Source organism: Mixophyes fleayi, chromosome 4, assembly GCF_038048845.1.
Source record: "Mixophyes fleayi isolate aMixFle1 chromosome 4, aMixFle1.hap1, whole genome shotgun sequence".
Lineage (NCBI taxonomy): Eukaryota > Metazoa > Chordata > Amphibia > Anura > Limnodynastidae > Mixophyes > Mixophyes fleayi.
This window is the reverse complement of record NC_134405.1, coordinates 332,718,746-332,736,301: the sequence shown is the minus strand read 5'-3', so window position 1 is coordinate 332,736,301 and position 17,556 is coordinate 332,718,746. Positions and strand designations below refer to the sequence as shown.

The window sequence follows — 17,556 nt, the reverse complement described above, 5'->3', positions numbered from 1 at the left end:
ATTTTAATTCGAGAGCCTGCCTGTAATCGGATTAATTCAGATTTATCTAGTAAGCAAAAATTACACGCATTTGAAAGAGCCAATGAAATGTGTTTAAATCAATCAATTTTGAATGGCTGGCCCTCGAAATCTAAGGGGAAAGAGCAGCTTCTCGTCACTCCTTTATACACAGCACAAAGGCTCTTCTCGGAGCCACCTAATCCTCTCTCTACAGCAAGTGAGACCCCATCTCACTGCTTTCTACTACACGAAGCCGCTGATATATGTGGTTGAAAGGATCCATGGAGCAGTTCCAATGAGAATAAAGGCTACGTGCATAATTTAGAGCTGAAAATGTGTATGAAACGGGACAGCTAAATTGTGGGGAAATTGTGGGAAACCGTATCTGGCTCAAAAGTAGAACTACCAGGGAACCTTTGATTACCCAGATAAAACGAATAGTAATGTGTATAGAGCTCTAGTAAGAAAACGTGGGTGGCTCTGAAAAGAGCCTTTGTGTTGTGGGGGTGTCAGTGGGGAGTAAATCACTTGCTCTTAGCTGCCTTGTGGCTCTCGGTCTTCTTGGGCAGCAGCACGGCCTGGATGTTGGGCAGGACGCCTCCCTGGGCGATCGTCACCCCACCGAGCAGCTTGTTTAGCTCTTCGTCGTTGCGCACAGCCAGCTGCAGGTGGCGGGGGATGATACGGGTCTTCTTGTTATCACGGGCGGCATTTCCAGCCAACTCCAGAATCTCAGCCGTCAGGTACTCGAGCACGGCGGCCAGATAGACAGGAGCTCCGGCTCCCACACGATGAGCATAGTTCCCCTTCCTCAAAAGACGGTGAACACGGCCAACAGGAAACTGAAGACCGGCCCGAGATGAGCGAGTCTTGGCCTTAGCCCGGGTCTTACCGCCTTGTTTGCCTCTACCAGACATGTTATGCTCAGGTTAATTCAATACACACGAGTAGCAAACTCCGCCTTCATTCCTTTATTTATATGTTCGAAAAACAAACGACTGCATCTGTGATTGGTCCGTTTTCAGACTGGCCAGTGACAAAAATGTTCGGGCACTCACCAATCAGCACAGGGAGAAGGGGTATAGCTTTTCTAAAGATCCCGTGACAGAACTAACCAATAGCGCCTAGAGCTGAAGATAAGGTTAATTTACATAGACTGCCTATAAATACAGCGATTGTGGGCGGTGCTAGTAATAGTTTCTTTACACTCTGTCGAGATCTTGTTATTGCAATGCCTGAACCAGCCAAGTCTGCACCTGCGGCCAAAAAGGGCTCCAAAAAAGCCGTGACCAAGACCCAGAAGAAAGATGGGAAGAAGCGTAGAAAGACCAGGAAGGAGAGTTATGCTATCTACGTGTACAAGGTGCTGAAGCAGGTCCACCCTGATACCGGCATCTCCTCCAAGGCCATGGGTATCATGAACTCCTTTGTTAATGACATTTTTGAGCGCATCGCAGGCGAAGCCTCCCGCCTGGCTCACTACAACAAGCGCTCCACCATCACCTCCCGGGAGATCCAGACCGCTGTGCGTCTACTGCTGCCCGGTGAGCTGGCAAAGCACGCCGTGTCTGAGGGCACCAAGGCCGTCACCAAGTACACCAGCGCCAAGTAATCTGCAATCTCTGTTCTAAGATAACACAAAGGCTCTTTTAAGAGCCACCCAAATCTTCTCAATCGAGGCTATGACATTTGCTAGATCCCGCATGTTCTTTGTGGTGTTTTGTATCTCCGCGAAACCATCACATTTCAAGCTACTCGTTCTTGCAATACCCCACATATTGTTCCTTACGCTTTAATCACTGCCTAGCATTTCCCTTCAGATCATGTAAGGGCCGATATTTGTAACGCTGTGCAGCCCAAGGTCTTTTAATAACGTGAATAACAGGTCTTGAGTAATAGATGTTCTAAAACTGCCATGCGTAGAATCTAGATGAAATAAGTGGTATATGGGGGTATGTTTGTGCTCTAGGACATGGACATACTACAACTCTTTGAAGATTGAGTGGGTGGCTCTCAAAAGAGCCTTTTTGTTTTTCAACATGGCAAAGAAATTGGCCTCCGAAACCGTACATAGTGGAGACCTAAGCGATTGAAAAAGGGGCTTTCCCAGCTTTCTCGTATCTAATGGATGCATCACTCGCCGCCCATATAGACTCTTGAATAGAGAAAACTTGGTGGACTCCTGAGATACCTCGTTAAATGTAAAGAGGAGCTGTTGCAGGGTCTTCTCCCAGTCTCCTCCCTCCGTGCTGACATATGTGCAGAGAAAATGTTTAACGCACCATTGCAACACTCACATTACCAATTAGTTCGTGGATAGGGGGATGGTACGCTAGGGTCTTACCACAAGATTTTCCCTGTAGAGTCTTTATAATTTCCCCAGGATACGTATTTCTCAATTCCTGTGGGAAACCCACCCTGAAAGAACCACTGCTTCTGGATACGAGGTGGTAATCAATATTTTTTCATTTTGGCTGGTATGGGGCAGGAAGAATATAATGTCTTTCTCAATCGATGCTATGACACCCTTTGTATTATTACCCCGTTTATTATGTTGCTTTGTATTTTTTGAAAGTCTCCTGGTTACGTTTCCCTGTACTCGTCCCCCAACATGTAAACCCGTTCCACAGCTGGGATTTACGCTCATTTGACTACACGTTGTAAAAGCATAGATTAGTGGTCTTCGCCTACTTTATACAATGGTTGAGACGGATGTCTGCGGTGTAACTCCCGCACTCAGAACAGGCTGCGAGTGATGGTGTCACTATTCACTCATGTATTGGATCTACGTGTAACAAAGCCGTGGGGTGATATGCTGTAGTATCTTAAAATGCTACAGACCTATTCCTCCAGTAATCATGGGCATAATAGTAAACTTACAGCTCTTTGAAGACTGAGTGGGTGGCTCTTAAAAGAGCCTTTGTGTGTAATGGGATACAGAGAAATTAACCTCCAAACCCGTACAGAGTGCGACCCTGACGTTTCAGGGCATACACGACATCCATGGCTGTGACAGTCTTTCTCTTTGCGTGCTCTGTGTAAGTGACGGCATCACGGATCACATTCTCCAGGAAGACCTTCAGGACACCGCGGGTCTCCTCGTAGATGAGCCCAGAGATGCGCTTCACACCTCCCCTACGAGCTAAACGACGGATAGCTGGTTTAGTGATGCCCTGGATGTTATCACGGAGCACCTTCCTGTGCCTCTTAGCACCGCCTTTCCCGAGCCCCTTGCCTCCTTTACCGCGTCCAGACATGATTTGCACTGCTGGCGTTGCCTAATCAACTGATGTGAATTGGTTGTACAGCAAACTTCTTTAATACAGTTAAGTCGGACCTGAAAGGACACAAAGTATAGAGGAAGAAATGGGCGTGTCATTTGATAATTATTGCTACATGTGGCTTTCGTTCCCCTTGCCGATTGGCTGAACGAGCAGCCGTTAAAGATTTTAAAATTCCCGCCGCGTCGCTTATAGTCATTGTAGTGTTTAGCTTATGATCTTATTTAATTTAGTTTCTCATTTTAGCTGAATGGTTATCTGTCTGTTTTTTTCAAGTTGTGTGACGGCATTTTATTATGTAGAAATTACACATTTTAGAGTTTTAATCTGCAATCTATAACACTGGTCGGTTGTTAACATATATTGATGATGAAAGTAATAATATATTTGTAATATAAGGTGGTAGCAGTGTAGTTATCTGTCGTGTTTCAGTTGGATCTAATCTTGTATTCCTTTAAATACCTTTGAATTTACTAGTGACAGGCTCTGTACATTTTTAACTGCAGCCACAAATAAAAACACTAAATATAATATGACTTATTTGAATAATGCATTAGAATGAGGATTTCTGCCTGAAATTGACTTTTTAAAGCGTAGAACCAGCCTAGTGTATGTCAAATGACAGCAACATCTGTAATGATATAAAGATATAAAAAAAAACAACTGGACTTCAATGGTTATTTTCAAAACACCGCAAGCTCTGGTGAAGTAACGCTCTCATGTGGCGAGAGCAGGATGCTGGGCAGTACTGACTGTGCAGCAATCCCTGTACCCCATATTGAAAGTACCTTGTTTGTAATGTCTAATTTCACGCATTTAGAATTCTTAAATGTGTCCAGGTTGAGACCTTTCTGTGCTTGCTGGCTATCCGGGATTGCCCATTTAGTCCGCAGATGACTGGGAGGTGACCACCACTGTGTTTTAATAAAGGTTATTCCTCCCTTAGTTTCGCCAGTGTATGTGCCACAATGTATTGTTACTAATGTATATTGTATGCTTTATGAGAGCCGACAGAATTAAATATGTTGTGTTGGCACCGGTACCTGGTCTGCAGAAGAACTATAGCCAGTGGTCAACAGATTTCTAATGAGAAGCCCGGACAGCACAGCCTGCTCTAGAGGCGCTAAATACCGGTCAGGCAGCTGATACTAGTCGGGTCAGAGTTCCTTCTAGCCGCCTAGATGCAGCAGGGAGCACGGGGCAGTTAGAGAGCAGCCAGGTGCAGTTTGGTAACAGAAGGTAAGGACAGAATGATTTACTGACATACGAGATCTAAAAGGCATTTCATTCATGTTTGCTGAAAGCGAACACGTTATGTTTATAGACGGGTACCCGGACAGTAAGAGCTGCACGTGGGCTTGTGTTTGCAAGGAACACAAAGAGCAGCGGGATCCAACAAGTGTCATAGCCTCGATTAAGAAGATTTGGGTGGCTCTTAAAAGAGCCTTTGTGGCAACTCGGAAAGGAGGAATTTGCAGATTACTTGGCGCTGGTGTACTTGGTGACGGCCTTAGTGCCCTCAGACACGGCGTGCTTGGCCAGCTCACCGGGCAGCAGTAGACGCACAGCGGTCTGGATCTCCCGGGAGGTGATGGTGGAGCGCTTGTTGTAGTGAGCCAGGCGGGAGGCTTCTCCTGCGATGCGCTCAAAAATGTCATTAACAAAGGAGTTCATGATACCCATGGCCTTGGAGGAGATGCCGGTATCAGGGTGGACCTGCTTCAGCACCTTGTACACGTAGATAGCATAACTCTCCTTCCTGGTCTTTCTACGCTTCTTCCCATCTTTCTTCTGGGTCTTGGTCACGGCTTTCTTGGAGCCCTTTTTGGCCGCAGGAGCAGACTTTGCTGGATCAGGCATTCTTAAAACAAATACTGGTCAGTGAGTCAGCGACTATTACTTGCACCTCCCACAATCGCCCTATTTATAGGCAGCCCATGTAAATAAGACTTATATCCAGCTCTATATGCTATTGGCTAGTCATGTCATGTGATGTGTTTCAATATCATACCCACCTCTATCTTATACGGATTGGTGGATACCTGAACATCAGCTGCATTGGCTAGTCCGAAAACAGACCAATCAGAGATGCAGGAGTTTGTCACTGAAAGGTATAAATAAAAGGATGAGGGAGGAGTTTAATCACAGTAGTTTATTACGAAATACGCAACTGAAAATGTCTGGTAGAGGCAAACAAGGCGGAAAGACCCGGGCTAAGGCCAAGACTCGCTCATCTCGGGCTGGGCTTCAGTTTCCAGTTGGACGTGTTCACCGTCTTTTGAGAAAGGGTAATTATGCCGAGCGTGTGGGAGCCGGAGCTCCTGTCTATCTGGCCGCCGTGCTCGAGTACCTAACGGCTGAGATTCTGGAGTTGGCAGGAAATGCCGCCCGTGATAACAAGAAGACCCGCATCATCCCCCGCCACCTGCAGCTGGCTGTGCGCAACGATGAAGAGCTAAACAAGCTGCTCGGTGGGGTGACGATCGCCCAGGGAGGCGTCCTGCCCAACATCCAGGCCGTGCTGCTGCCCAAGAAGACCGAGAGCCACAAGGCAGCTAAGAGCAAGTGATTTACTCCCCACTGACACCCCCACAACACAAAGGCTCTTTTCAGGGCCACCCACATTTTCTTGCGAGGGCTTTATACATTACTTATTGCTTTATCTGGATAGTCGGAAGCTCACTGACAGTTTTACTATTGAGCTAGACGAGAAACAGCCTTTTCTCCTCAGATTCTGCTGTTCAGTCCTTCAAACTTTCATTTAATATTCCTTGCGTCCTTCAGAACGCCTGCTTTATATTTTGCTTACCACTTAAATCTGAAGCGATAATATTACTATTAGAATTTTACCTACGTAAGACCTGACAGGCTCCCGAATTAAAGTTGAAAGACTAGAAAACCATTTATTGTAAACAATCTTAAAAATTACAATGTATCTGATAAACGGCAGACGTCACTACTGATCACACGGTGGTAGTATTGATTTACACACAGTAATAGTATATAAGAGATACGTTACTACGGTGTATGACACTTGTCAGCACAGTGAATCGGAGACCAATACAAGCTTCCTATGGTGTCGATAACAAATACTTGATGATAATCACTGGATTTAAATAATCTGACATAACCGTCCAATAGGTAGCAGTTGTATAGCGTATGACCTAGTAAGAAAATAATCCCGTAATATAAACATAAGGAGTTTCCGTCCTTTGCTCATTTTGTTCAGGGGCAGTAAACGGTTTATAAAGCTACACACGGGGTGTAGAAGAGCGACATAATTGCTTATAGAAAATAACCATTGTCACGGTGCACTGACGTTATGTATATGTAACTATCAATGTGTGTGTAAACTAGTCAGATGTCTGGAGGTATTTGTTACCGGGGACCATAAGGGGTTCACATCTGCTTTGTTGAGCCAGAAGCAGTCACCACCACAGGGTAAAAGATAGAGGATGGATGGGGGGGTACATTATAGCTCAGTCAAGACCGAGTGGGTGGCTCTCAAAAGAGCCTTTGTGTAACGGGGCACCGGAGTGCGGATCTGCAGTTTTACTTCTTCTTAGGAGCTGTCTTCTTGGGCTTCGCTGCTTTCTTAGCCGGGCTCTTGGTCACTTTAGGCTTCGCTGCCTTCTTGGCCACTTTAGGCTTAGCCGCCTTCTTGGCCGGGCTCTTGGTCACTTTAGGCTTCGCTGCCTTCTTGGCCGGGCTCTTGGCCACCTTCTTGGATTTCACAGCGACTTTTGGCTTCTTTGGGCTTTTTGCAGCCTTCTTGGCAACTGCCGGTTTTTTCGCCTTTTTAGGGCTCTTGGATGCGCTCGGAGCCTTCTTGGGGGACTTGGATACTTTCTTGGCTTTGGCCACTGCTGCCTTCTTCACCGCCTTGTCCTTGCTGTCCAACTGTTTCTTGTTCAGCTTAAAGGAGCCGGAGGCACCGCTGCCTTTCACCTGGATGAGGGTTTCTTTGGTCACCAAGCTCTTGATCGCCAACTTCAGGCGGCTGTTGTTCTTCTCCACATCGTATCCTCCGGCAGCCAGAGCTTTCTTCACAGCGGCCAGGGAAATCCCATTACGCTCCTTGGATGCAGCTGCCACCTTTACAATCTGCTCAGACACGCTGGGACCGGACGCTTTGCTGCTCTTCATGGATCCTGCTGAAGCTGCTTTCTTGGGCCGCTTACTCTTGGCGGGGGCCTCTGCTGGAGCAGCAGGCGCTGCGGCTGGGACTGGCTCAGACATCCTCCAATACAAATGACTATGACTCTATGCTCAAACTGACACGTTTAGTTGTAGGACTTGTTCAACCAAGAATTTATATACAGCTCAGGGATATGCGGCCATTGGCTGAGATAAAGAACCAGCCGCTGTGTTTATTGGTGGATAGCGAAGCCACGCCCACTATTCCTTCTCTGCAGTTCCAGGATGTCTGCGATCTCTTTTGTGTTTCTTTTGAGGGAAGTAATGAGACCTTTATAGGACATATGATAGTGTCTGCTCGTTCTCCAGCTTGTCAGCTGTAAATCATGTGCTGACATTTGCTGCTGAGTAAGCTTATCAAAGGTACTAAAAACATATCCGACCTCTTTACCATCTACAACGGGTCTCATCTCTCTTATCCATACATTAATGGCAGGGTCCTACCAGATAACTCTCAATAGATGATTACCAGCAGCCTAGAGCTTGAGATAGTCAGCTGCCACAGGTAGAAACGACTGCAGATGTTCACAGACAAACACAGCTTGTTGTGTTCAGGTCATCTCAACAACCCCTTGCGGTCTGCGGGAACTGCTGGTAACTTGTCCAGCTTCCCTTCATCCCCTTCAGTTGGCATTGGGAGGAAGGGGACATTAATCGAATTTTTGCTAAGCAAACCACCTGATGTAATGAAAAGGCATTGTCCAGGGCTATTATAGCCACCTACGTATTCGGATATATAGTGACCCCAGGTCACCAGTGGTTTGGTTTTGTGCGGGAAAAATGTCTGAAACAATCAAAGCCTCCAGCAGAGGCCTCGGCCGTGGAGACTCCAAGAAGAGCAGGAAAACATTGGATCACAAATACAAATAATTGCACAGTGATTTCAGATCGATAATTTAAAACCCGTGTTTGTCATTATCAACAAGGCATAAATATAGATCTACAAAAGTGATTATATTCCCTGACGTGGTTCGAATCCTTTTACTATCCCTAGTTATTATCCCTCTCGTCTTCGCTGAATGTGATGCAATGGCACCCCCGTGTGGTCAATGTGGATAGCTTTTTTACATACATTGTAATTATCGTGACTGGAAACACTTAATTTTTTATTATTACACATCATTTAATTCGAGAGCTTGCCAGGCCTTCTTAAGTTATAATAATATATAATATTAAAAATTACGAGTCAAGTAATAAGCAAAGAATTTAGGCGGGCATTTTGAAAGTTAAGACGCAGTTTTTAAGCCAATCAATTTGAAGGGCGTTCTTAACTCATCCAATTGCATTGCAGCACACTGTATAAATAGGATTGTTAAGAATCTGCATCTTATATTCTTTATAGAATCAGTAGAACTATGGCCAGGACCAAGCAGACCGCTCGTAAGTCCACCGGTGGGAAAGCTCCCCGCAAGCAGCTGGCAACTAAAGCCGCCCGGAAGAGCGCCCCAGCTACCGGTGGTGTGAAGAAACCTCACCGTTACCGGCCAGGCACCGTCGCTCTGAGGGAGATCCGCCGCTACCAGAAGTCCACTGAGCTGTTGATCCGCAAGCTGCCCTTCCAGCGCTTGGTGCGGGAGATCGCCCAGGACTTCAAGACCGACCTGCGCTTCCAGAGCTCGGCTGTCATGGCTCTGCAAGAGGCCAGCGAGGCTTATCTGGTGGGGCTCTTCGAGGACACCAACCTGTGCGCCATCCACGCTAAGAGGGTGACCATCATGCCCAAAGACATCCAGCTGGCCCGCAGGATCCGAGGGGAGAGGGCATAAGGACTCGGCACTGACTTACACACAGCACAAAGGCTCTTTTCAGAGCCACCAAATCTTTCTCTAAACGAGCTGCAGCATTATTCTGTGTAGTAACATTTTAATCAGAAGTTATTATCTATGTGTAAAATCTCTGCATTTTGTTTGCCGATGTGGATTCTAATTACACATATTCTATATGATCAGCGCGATTAGATAATTAACACTGGGCCGTTGTTGTCCACGTCTGACTCGTTTCCTTTGTTCCCTCTGGTAATACTGTGCAATTCACGGGAATCCGTCAACATTCCCCTCCCAAAGCCAACAGCCTTTTACACAATATCTCGGGAAAAGGTGGGTGGCTCCAAAGAGCAAGCGGGTTCCGGGGTAGTGATTCACTTGCACATCCACCCAAATATGGCAAGCAGCATGTGGGGGTATAAATTAGTAGACGCATGCTGTAAACAGATTAGACCGCTCAATTTATACACGGGATGAAATCGATGTGGCCCCATTATAGCTAATATAAATTACAGACTGAACGATGGCGTCGATAATCACAGTATTGTGCAGAAACAAGTAATCATAGGTGTGTGTGTAACGTGATATTAGGGAGCTAAACCTCTCACGGTCCTGGACATTAGTCGTACAGCTCTTTACAGACATAGTGGGCGGCCCTTAGAAGGGCCTTTGTGGTTTGTAATGGGATAGACAAAGAAATTAGCCTCCGAATCCGTACAGAGTGCGACCCTGACGTTTCAGGGCATACACGACATCCATGGCTGTGACAGTCTTTCTCTTTGCGTGCTCTGTGTAAGTGACGGCATCACGGATCACATTCTCCAGGAAGACCTTCAAGACACCGCGGGTTTCCTCGTAGATGAGCCCAGAGATGCGCTTCACACCTCCCCTACGAGCTAAACGACGGATAGCTGGTTTAGTGATGCCCTGGATGTTATCACGGAGAACCTTCCTGTGCCTCTTAGCACCGCCTTTCCCGAGCCCCTTGCCTCCTTTACCGCGTCCAGACATGATGTAACCTTCAGTCAAAAATGTTCCAACTGATACAGTTTAGCTGCGCAACAAGCTTCTTTTATGCAGCTGGGTCGGACCTGATAGGGGACATAAGAGGAAGGGGGCGTGTCCAGTAGGCAGCGGTTCTTTGTACGTTGTGTGACGCGGGCTTCGGTTCCCCCCTTATCACTGATTCGCTGAGCGCTCAACCGTTTGCGAATTTAAAATTCCCGCTCAGTCGCTCCTATTGTTTGCAGTGTATAGCTTACGAAGTAAAGCAATTTAATGTCTCCTTTAGTTGATCGATTGTACATGGCTGTGTGCGCGGTTTTGGGTTGTTTGACTGCATATTATGTAAATGTAAAACATTCTAATGGTTTAAGCTACAAGATAATCATTATGATAGTTCACAATGTAGTATTTGTAGTAAAAACCCAAAGACTAATCCTCTACAAAGTAAGCTGAGCAAAATATGTTCGCTGGCATCTGTGTACTTCTCTGGCTTTATCAAATTCCTTCTCTTAATTATTTTTCAACACCAAGAGCAGGGTGCTGGGCATAGTTGAGATGTATATTTAGTCTGCTTGCAGCCTCTCATGCCCATATTGAAGGTACCTTGACTCAGCACTGTCCATTCATTCTGTAACACAGGCTGCAAAGTAACAAACACATATTACTATATATTATTTTTAATTAATTTTATAGCTTGAGATCTCTCAAGATACATAAACAAGTTTTTGATCACAAGTCAAACTGCATCTTACAGTGGTCTCCACCTGCACACAGTGGATACAGACATGTTGGGGGTAAACCAATATACATGAACAATGCAGCCTTCAGTGCAACATCAATTAATTAGGAACAAGAGGAATCTCTGTACTTCAGGCCTCAGTGGTCACTACCTACTGGTCACTTGATATCTTGTATTCTCATGAATATTAGTTCAGGAAACAACATGGCTGCCTCACTGCATACATGAAGGGTGTAATTTAAAGAGGACCTGTCATGTTTTACAAGCCTGTTTCACATGGGAGTGATCAACATACTAAGAACATACCGAGCAGCAATCTGTCCCTCCAGATGAGATCAACATGTCAGCCGGGCTGTTTACCACACTGGCCGGGTTGTTCAACGTGATAACCACCAACACCATGGAAGCAATTGATTCTGGAGGGACAGTCCTGCCGTCCCACATTTAAGGACTTTTGTCCTGATTCGGTGACAGTTGGGAGATATGTCCCACTGAGTGATGCCCCTTCAATGTCACAAGTACTAGTGGCCGGTGTGTGCAGCACCTAAGGGATGTTTTTAGGGGAGCAGGCTGGGGACGTCCCAGCACTTCCAAAGCCAATGGGGCATATTTAAGAAAGCACAATAGTGCTCTTACCGTGAAATTAAGGTCCCTCTGTGTCCTCCGCATATTTATAAAGGGTGCATCGTAGCAGATATCGTGGATATATGCTGCTTTGCACTCCTCTACGTTTTTGGGAGCAGTCACCGAATAGTATGGTGACTTCTCTTGGCCGTAATCTAACATGTTCCGAAAAAAACTATTTTTTGGGGGGAAACTTGTCTTGATAATGTACGCCAGCTGAAGCTGGCGCTTATTATCATAAATGTCAGATTTCAGTGCTGTCAGATTTCAGTGCTGTCAGCTCTGGTCCGAAGAGCAGAGCTGGACAGCGCATGTGTGGAGGGATCACATGATCCCTCGCTGTCATTCACCGCTGTCTCTGCAACTATAGTTGCAGAGACAGATCGGGGATGTTTTTTTTTGCGCATGTGCAGTTTTTCGAACTGCACATGCGCAGTTCCAGAGTAAAGAAAAATGAAGAACACCTGGAGGAGATCCGTGGACACCGCATTCGGAAGAGGCGGGGTAAGTGTGATTTTTTTTTATCACAGGAACAGCAGTTTATCGCAACTGCTGCTTCTGTGATCCGTTTTTAATAAATCTGAGAAATAGTTCAATCCTTATCCATCCGATAAGGATTGATAACTATTGTTCATTTTTGCCGATGATTGATAAATGTGCCCCAATGTGAGGTGACCATGGCCCTTCCTTGTGCGCACACAATAACACTTTATTACATTACCTGCTTCCAATTCCTTCCGCCTTCTATCCAAACTACATCTCCCAGAATGCAGCTCGGCATTGACAAGGGTTGCCGGGAAAGCGGGCTCTATAATAAAGCGGACATCTCAGCCACAAGTAGCTTATTGGACAGCAGGTGGCGATGTTGTAATACTAAACTAGCTGAGAAGTAATTTCTCATGAATGGTGTTTCTACTTTATAACGTGTTTGTTTCAAGTTTCACAAGAACTTTATAAGCATTAAAGCACCATTATAAAATTAAACAACACTTTTTTTTCCATTTAAAAGCAAAGTAATATAGTTTCAGAGACGACACAAAACAGGAGAGGAAGGGTTTTAGTATCACATTATTTATACTAATTTCATGTTTAAGAGGTATAGAAATACTCTTCTAGTTTTTTTCTTCCCATTAATTCACTGCTAAATCTAAATATTGTATTTACAATTTTTATCACTGAAATAAATAAAAGTTTAATTCGGGCTGCATTTGGATGGACCATTGATGAGGCTGAAGAATACACCATCATACCCAGACCACCAAACTCTCCTTTACTGAAATTCAAAACTGAGGGAAGAGATACACAAATTAAACTGTTGCGGTACTGTAAGTCTCAGTGTAGAAGGGTATCCTGAGGAAGACAGCACTGGAGCCAACAAGGAGGTTAAAAAAGAAGAGGATTCTGCTTACTAGACCTCTGATCAAGGGCAGGTAAGTCTGGGCTCCCGTACGCTCTCACCGGGATTGACAACAGCGAATCTGAACATGATAGCGGTCAGCCAATCAATGACCAGCCAGTCCCGGCTCTTAGTCGACCATTTGAATTTTGCTGAGTCCAGCGCAGCCTGAAGAGGACAGAGTCACTTCAATCAATTTCAGCACCGAACAGGAGAAGAGGCACCATTGGCTGGAAGGACTGGAAGAAGTGGAAACGGTTGGAGAACATCTGATTCCTGCGCGGAGCAGGTAACTATGATTTACATAATGTGGGCACATCTATAGGCACTAGGACCGTGGAGTAGATAGTCATGTACAAGGCCCGGGGGCTTTTTAGGTGTATTTCAAGACATTAATATTTGGGGTACAATTGGCCAGGCCATGACCCTGGGGGCCGGGGTGGATTCAGGCTTGGAGCCTGTCCTGCATTTATTAGGTTTAGAGCCTAGGTTGGGCACGTGAGTCAGGCTTAGAGCCTGTAGCCATATAATAATTTGGCACTATGCCTACGTCTGTATCACCACTAACCACCAGGGACTGTTCCCCTCGCTCGTAAGATCCGTTTAGAGATACGTGCCCACTAGCATAGAATCCACTGTCACCACCATGTTTACACCAAGCTGTCTGCATGTAAGTAAGAGGGGTATACGCACTGTTACCCCAATTGTACTATTTGTGTTTCTGTGTTTTGCCCTCACAGCTGCTGAGAAGCAGAGTACACGGCCATCAAAGAGACATGACGCTCCAGGTGAGTGGTCTCTGTCTTTGCTGCTTGTTTGTTCTTGTGTGTTTTGTGCTGGTTTCTGGCAGGGTGTTGTGCCGATCGGTGCCTATGGATAGGTGAACCTGAGTATGGCAAGACCGTGAGGAATCAAAGATAATTAATACACCCCCATGTGGTGCCTGTTTGCGGATATCCCTGTGGTCAGAGCTGGATTAAGGTTCTGGTGGGCCTGGGGCACTTAAGACAGGGGTGTCCCCTATTGTCTGATATGGTCTTCATTTTAGACAAATAAACAGGCAATACTGTGTGCACTACTGATAGGTGCACGCATCTCTGATATCACGAGCAGTACAGTGTGAAGCAGGACTTACCTCCCCACTGTCCTTGCAGACAGACCAAATTCTGACTAAGCGAGACAGTCACCCAAATTCTGCGCTGCCCCATCATCTTCAGGACAGTTGGCAGATGGTCGTGCTCTCTCCTACCTGATCTTGTCACATTCCACCACCTGCGGCTGCTGGTGTCTTTAGATCAGTTGCTGCTTGTGTGGATTCTGGGATGTCGGGGCCCTATATGGGGGGGGGGGGGGGGGGGGGGGGAACGGGTACATAAAGTTTAGGAGTCCCCAAACAGTTCCATTAATAAATCCATAGCACCCCCTTTAATAATTAGGCCTCCCTCCCTGCAACCAGCCCTACATTTGAAATTAAGTAAAATGAATACAATTCACATTTAATAATAAGGGTGTGCACCGGCCACTTTTAGTGTTTTGAGTTCTGATTAGCTTTAGGTTTTGGGTTCTGATTTGTTTTGCCAAAACACCCGACTCAAGGTTTTGGTTCTGATTTAGGGTTTTCGGCTCTGAATTTTTATTTTTTTTTAAGAATAAAAACTGTTTTTTTTTTTGTTTTTTTTTTTGTTGTTTTTCACTCCTACGCTATTATTAACCTCTATAACATTCAATAACAATAATTTCCACTGATTTCCAGTCTATTCTAAACACCTCACATCTCTCAATATTGTTTTAAGGCCAAAAGGTTGCACCGAGATAGCTGGATGTCTAAGCTAAGCGGCACAAGTGGGCGGCACAAACACGTGGCCCATCTAGTAGTGGCACTGCAGTGGCAGACTGGATGGCAGTTTGAAAAACTAGGCTCCAAAGAGCACATAATGCCAAAAAAAGAGGTGCAAGATGGAATTGTCCTTGGGCCCTCCCACCCACCCTTATGTTGTTGAAATAGGACATGCACACTTTAACAAACCAATCATTTCAGCGACAGGGCCTACCAAACAACTGTGGCTGAAATGATTGGTTTGTTTGGGCCCCAACACCAAAAAAGCTATTCATCTCTCCCTGTACAAACTAAACAGGCTCTACTGAGGCAAGATGTCGTCCTCATCCTCAACCTCTGATTCCTCTCCCCCTACAGTGTGTACTTCCTCCTCCTCACACATTATCAATTTGTCCCCGCTGGACTCCACAACCACAGGTCCCTCTGTACTATCTGGAGGGCAGTGCTGTACTTGATTGAGGAATTGATAATTCATTTTTATGAACATCATTTTTTTTAACGTTCTGAGGAAGCAACCTCCTTCGCCGCTCACTGACCAGGTTCCCCGCTGCGCTAAAAACTCTTTCCGAGTACACACTGGAGGGGGGGCAACTAAGGTAAAATACAGCCAGTTTGTACAGGGGCTTCCAAACTGCCTTTTTTTTCCTGCCAGTAAGAATATGGACTGTGTGACATGTCTACTTGGATGGTGTCAGCAAAGTAATCCTCTACCATTTTTTCATTTGTGACAGCATCCAATGCAGCTGATCGAGATTGTGTTGGAAATTGACGAGGAGGGTTTTGCTGGTGTGCATACATCAGGACCAAGGGATTTAGGTGTCCCTAGACTGCTGACGGTCCTAGCCACAGTTCCTGAACTAAACACTGAATTATGAAGGTTATTCAGGTGACATATGAGGGAGGGTGTCCCTAGGTGGCCAAGATCCTTACCCCTGCTTAATTGAGCTTTACCTATGGCCATACATTTCTTGTCCGGATTGGGATATAAATAATTCCAGACCGAAGAGGTGGATTTCTTGGTCTTCTGGCCAGGCATGACAATGGGCTTTTTCTTCCCATGGACAACAACTGTTCCCCCCCCCCCCCCTGGTGGCTCATTTAAGATAACCAATTGAGCATCCTCCTCGTTAAGTTCCTCCTCAGCGCCAGCTACATCAATATCCTTATCCCGGTGTACAACATTGACACCTTCATTATCCAAACCTGGATCTACACTGTGGGTGATCCTTCCAGCATATGCAGAGGGCGTGCTGCAAATGGTGGTAGGAGCCACCTCTTCCCGTACAGTGATGGGAAGGTCAGGCTTCACAACCACTAACACCCTTGGACTCGCCTTGGGGATTTGTGATGTCATCTGTTTAAAAGGCAAAGTTGTTTGCTGTGCTGTTGATGACAGCTTAACTCTCTTAATTTTTTTTTGGAGGGGGGGGAGGAGGAGGGCTTAGATCCTTGGGTGAAGCTAAATCATTTATCCTTAACATGGGCCAGGGCCTAAGCCGTTCCTTGCCACTCTGTGTCGTAAATGGCATATTGGCAAGTTTACGTTTCTTTTCAGATGTTTTTAATTTCCTTTTTTTGCTAATTTTAGTGAACTTTGGGTTTTTGGATTTTACATGCCCTCTACTAGGAGATTGGTAATCGGCCTTGGCAGACAACGTTGATGGCATTTCATCGTCTATGTCATGACTAATGGCAGCAGCTTCAGCATTAAGAGGAAGTGGGTCTTGATCTTTCCCTACTTTATCCTCCAAATTTGTGTACTCCATTATAGTTTAATTTCTGGTACCAATATTTCTGGCCTGCAAGAACAGTGAGCGTATTTCAATTTTGCATAATATTTCTGGACTGCAAGAACAGTGAACGTAGGAAAATATTGCAGTACTAATATTTCTGGACTGCAAGAACAGTGAACGTGAGTAAATATTGCAGTACTAATATTTCTGCACTGCAAGAACAGTGAAAGTATTTTAATTTTGCAGTACTATTATTTCTGGACTGCAAGAACAGTGAACGTAGGTAAATATTGCAGTACTAACATTTCTGCACTGCAAGAACAGTGAAAGTATTTTAATTTTGCAGTACTAATATATCTGGACTGCAAGAACAGTGAACGTACGTAAATATTGCAGTACTAATATTTCTGGACTGCAAGTACAGTGAACGTACGTAAATATTGCAGTACTAATATTTTTGGACTGCAAGAACAGTGCATGTAGGTAAATATTGCAGTACTAATATTTCTGGACTGCAAGAACAGTGCATGTAGGTAAATATTGCAGTACTAATATTTCTGGACTGCAAGAACAGTGAACGTACGTAAATATTGCAGTACTAATATTTCTGGACTGCAAGTACAGTGAACGTACGTAAATATTGCAGTACTAATATTTTTGGACTGCAAGAACAGTGCATGTAGGTAAATATTGCAGTACTAATATTTCTGGACTGCAAGAACAGTGAACGTACATAAATATTGCAGTACTAATATTTCTGGACTGCAAGAACAGTGAACGTACGTAAATATTTCAGTACTAATATTTCTGGACTGCAAGAACAGTGAACGTAGGTAAATATTTAAGTACTAATATTTCTGGACTGCAGGAACAGTGACCGTAGGTAAATATTGCAGTACCAATATTTCTGGCCTGCAAGAACAGTGAACATAGGTGTATATTGCAGTACTAATATTTCTGGCCTGCAAGAACAGTGAACAT

The 17,556-nt window shown here is 45.1% G+C and overlaps 7 protein-coding genes across 7 annotated transcripts; 3 read left to right on the top strand and 4 right to left on the bottom strand.

Annotated features, from left to right (window-relative positions):
• Positions 1 to 208: 208 nt before the first annotated feature.
• LOC142150852 (histone H2A type 1-like) lies at positions 209 to 933 on the bottom strand. The gene is made up of 2 exons (XM_075206027.1): positions 623 to 933; positions 209 to 327 (listed from the first exon to the last, which is right to left on the bottom strand). The coding sequence occupies exons 1-2, from the start codon at positions 915 to 917 to the stop codon at positions 209 to 211; spliced, it is 414 nt and encodes a 137-aa protein (XP_075062128.1). The 5' UTR covers positions 918 to 933.
• Positions 934 to 1,231: 298 nt separating this feature from the next.
• On the top strand, positions 1,232 to 1,665 carry LOC142150251 (histone H2B 1.1-like). The gene has a single exon (XM_075205460.1). The coding sequence runs from the start codon at positions 1,232 to 1,234 to the stop codon at positions 1,610 to 1,612; it is 381 nt and encodes a 126-aa protein (XP_075061561.1). The 3' UTR covers positions 1,613 to 1,665.
• A 1,280-nt stretch (positions 1,666 to 2,945) lies between these two features.
• Positions 2,946 to 3,277, bottom strand: LOC142150250 (histone H4). Its single transcript, XM_075205459.1, has one exon. The coding sequence runs from the start codon at positions 3,255 to 3,257 to the stop codon at positions 2,946 to 2,948; it is 312 nt and encodes a 103-aa protein (XP_075061560.1). The 5' UTR covers positions 3,258 to 3,277.
• Positions 3,278 to 4,612: 1,335 nt separating this feature from the next.
• On the bottom strand, positions 4,613 to 5,162 carry LOC142150249 (histone H2B 1.1-like). Its single transcript, XM_075205458.1, has one exon. The coding sequence runs from the start codon at positions 5,139 to 5,141 to the stop codon at positions 4,761 to 4,763; it is 381 nt and encodes a 126-aa protein (XP_075061559.1). The 5' UTR covers positions 5,142 to 5,162; the 3' UTR covers positions 4,613 to 4,760.
• A 280-nt stretch (positions 5,163 to 5,442) lies between these two features.
• On the top strand, positions 5,443 to 5,866 carry LOC142150248 (histone H2A type 1-like). The gene has a single exon (XM_075205456.1). It carries the CDS (start codon positions 5,458 to 5,460, stop codon positions 5,848 to 5,850), a length of 393 nt encoding a protein of 130 aa, XP_075061557.1. The 5' UTR covers positions 5,443 to 5,457; the 3' UTR covers positions 5,851 to 5,866.
• A 766-nt stretch (positions 5,867 to 6,632) lies between these two features.
• On the bottom strand, positions 6,633 to 7,450 carry LOC142150246 (histone H1B-like). Its single transcript, XM_075205454.1, has one exon. It carries the CDS (start codon positions 7,425 to 7,427, stop codon positions 6,834 to 6,836), a length of 594 nt encoding a protein of 197 aa, XP_075061555.1. The 5' UTR covers positions 7,428 to 7,450; the 3' UTR covers positions 6,633 to 6,833.
• On the top strand, positions 6,640 to 9,352 carry LOC142150247 (histone H3). Its single transcript, XM_075205455.1, has 2 exons — positions 6,640 to 6,722; positions 8,821 to 9,352. Exon 2 carries the CDS (start codon positions 8,834 to 8,836, stop codon positions 9,242 to 9,244), a length of 411 nt encoding a protein of 136 aa, XP_075061556.1. The 5' UTR covers positions 6,640 to 6,722; positions 8,821 to 8,833; the 3' UTR covers positions 9,245 to 9,352.
• The last annotated feature ends 8,204 nt before the right edge of the window (positions 9,353 to 17,556 follow it).

Coding starts and splice junctions, on each gene's coding strand:
- LOC142150250 (XM_075205459.1), bottom strand. CDS start 3,257: ATGTCTGGACGCGGTAAAGGAGGCAAGGGGCTCGGGAAAGGCGGTGCT.
- LOC142150852 (XM_075206027.1), bottom strand. CDS start 917: ATGTCTGGTAGAGGCAAACAAGGCGGTAAGACCCGGGCTAAGGCCAAG. Junction 328..622: donor AGAGCTAAACAAGCTGCTCG/GTGGGGTGACGA, acceptor ACACATTTTCAG/CTCTAAATTATGCACGTAGC.
- LOC142150246 (XM_075205454.1), bottom strand. CDS start 7,427: ATGAAGAGCAGCAAAGCGTCCGGTCCCAGCGTGTCTGAGCAGATTGTA.
- LOC142150249 (XM_075205458.1), bottom strand. CDS start 5,141: ATGCCTGATCCAGCAAAGTCTGCTCCTGCGGCCAAAAAGGGCTCCAAG.
- LOC142150251 (XM_075205460.1), top strand. CDS start 1,232: ATGCCTGAACCAGCCAAGTCTGCACCTGCGGCCAAAAAGGGCTCCAAA.
- LOC142150247 (XM_075205455.1), top strand. CDS start 8,834: ATGGCCAGGACCAAGCAGACCGCTCGTAAGTCCACCGGTGGGAAAGCT.
- LOC142150248 (XM_075205456.1), top strand. CDS start 5,458: ATGTCTGGTAGAGGCAAACAAGGCGGAAAGACCCGGGCTAAGGCCAAG.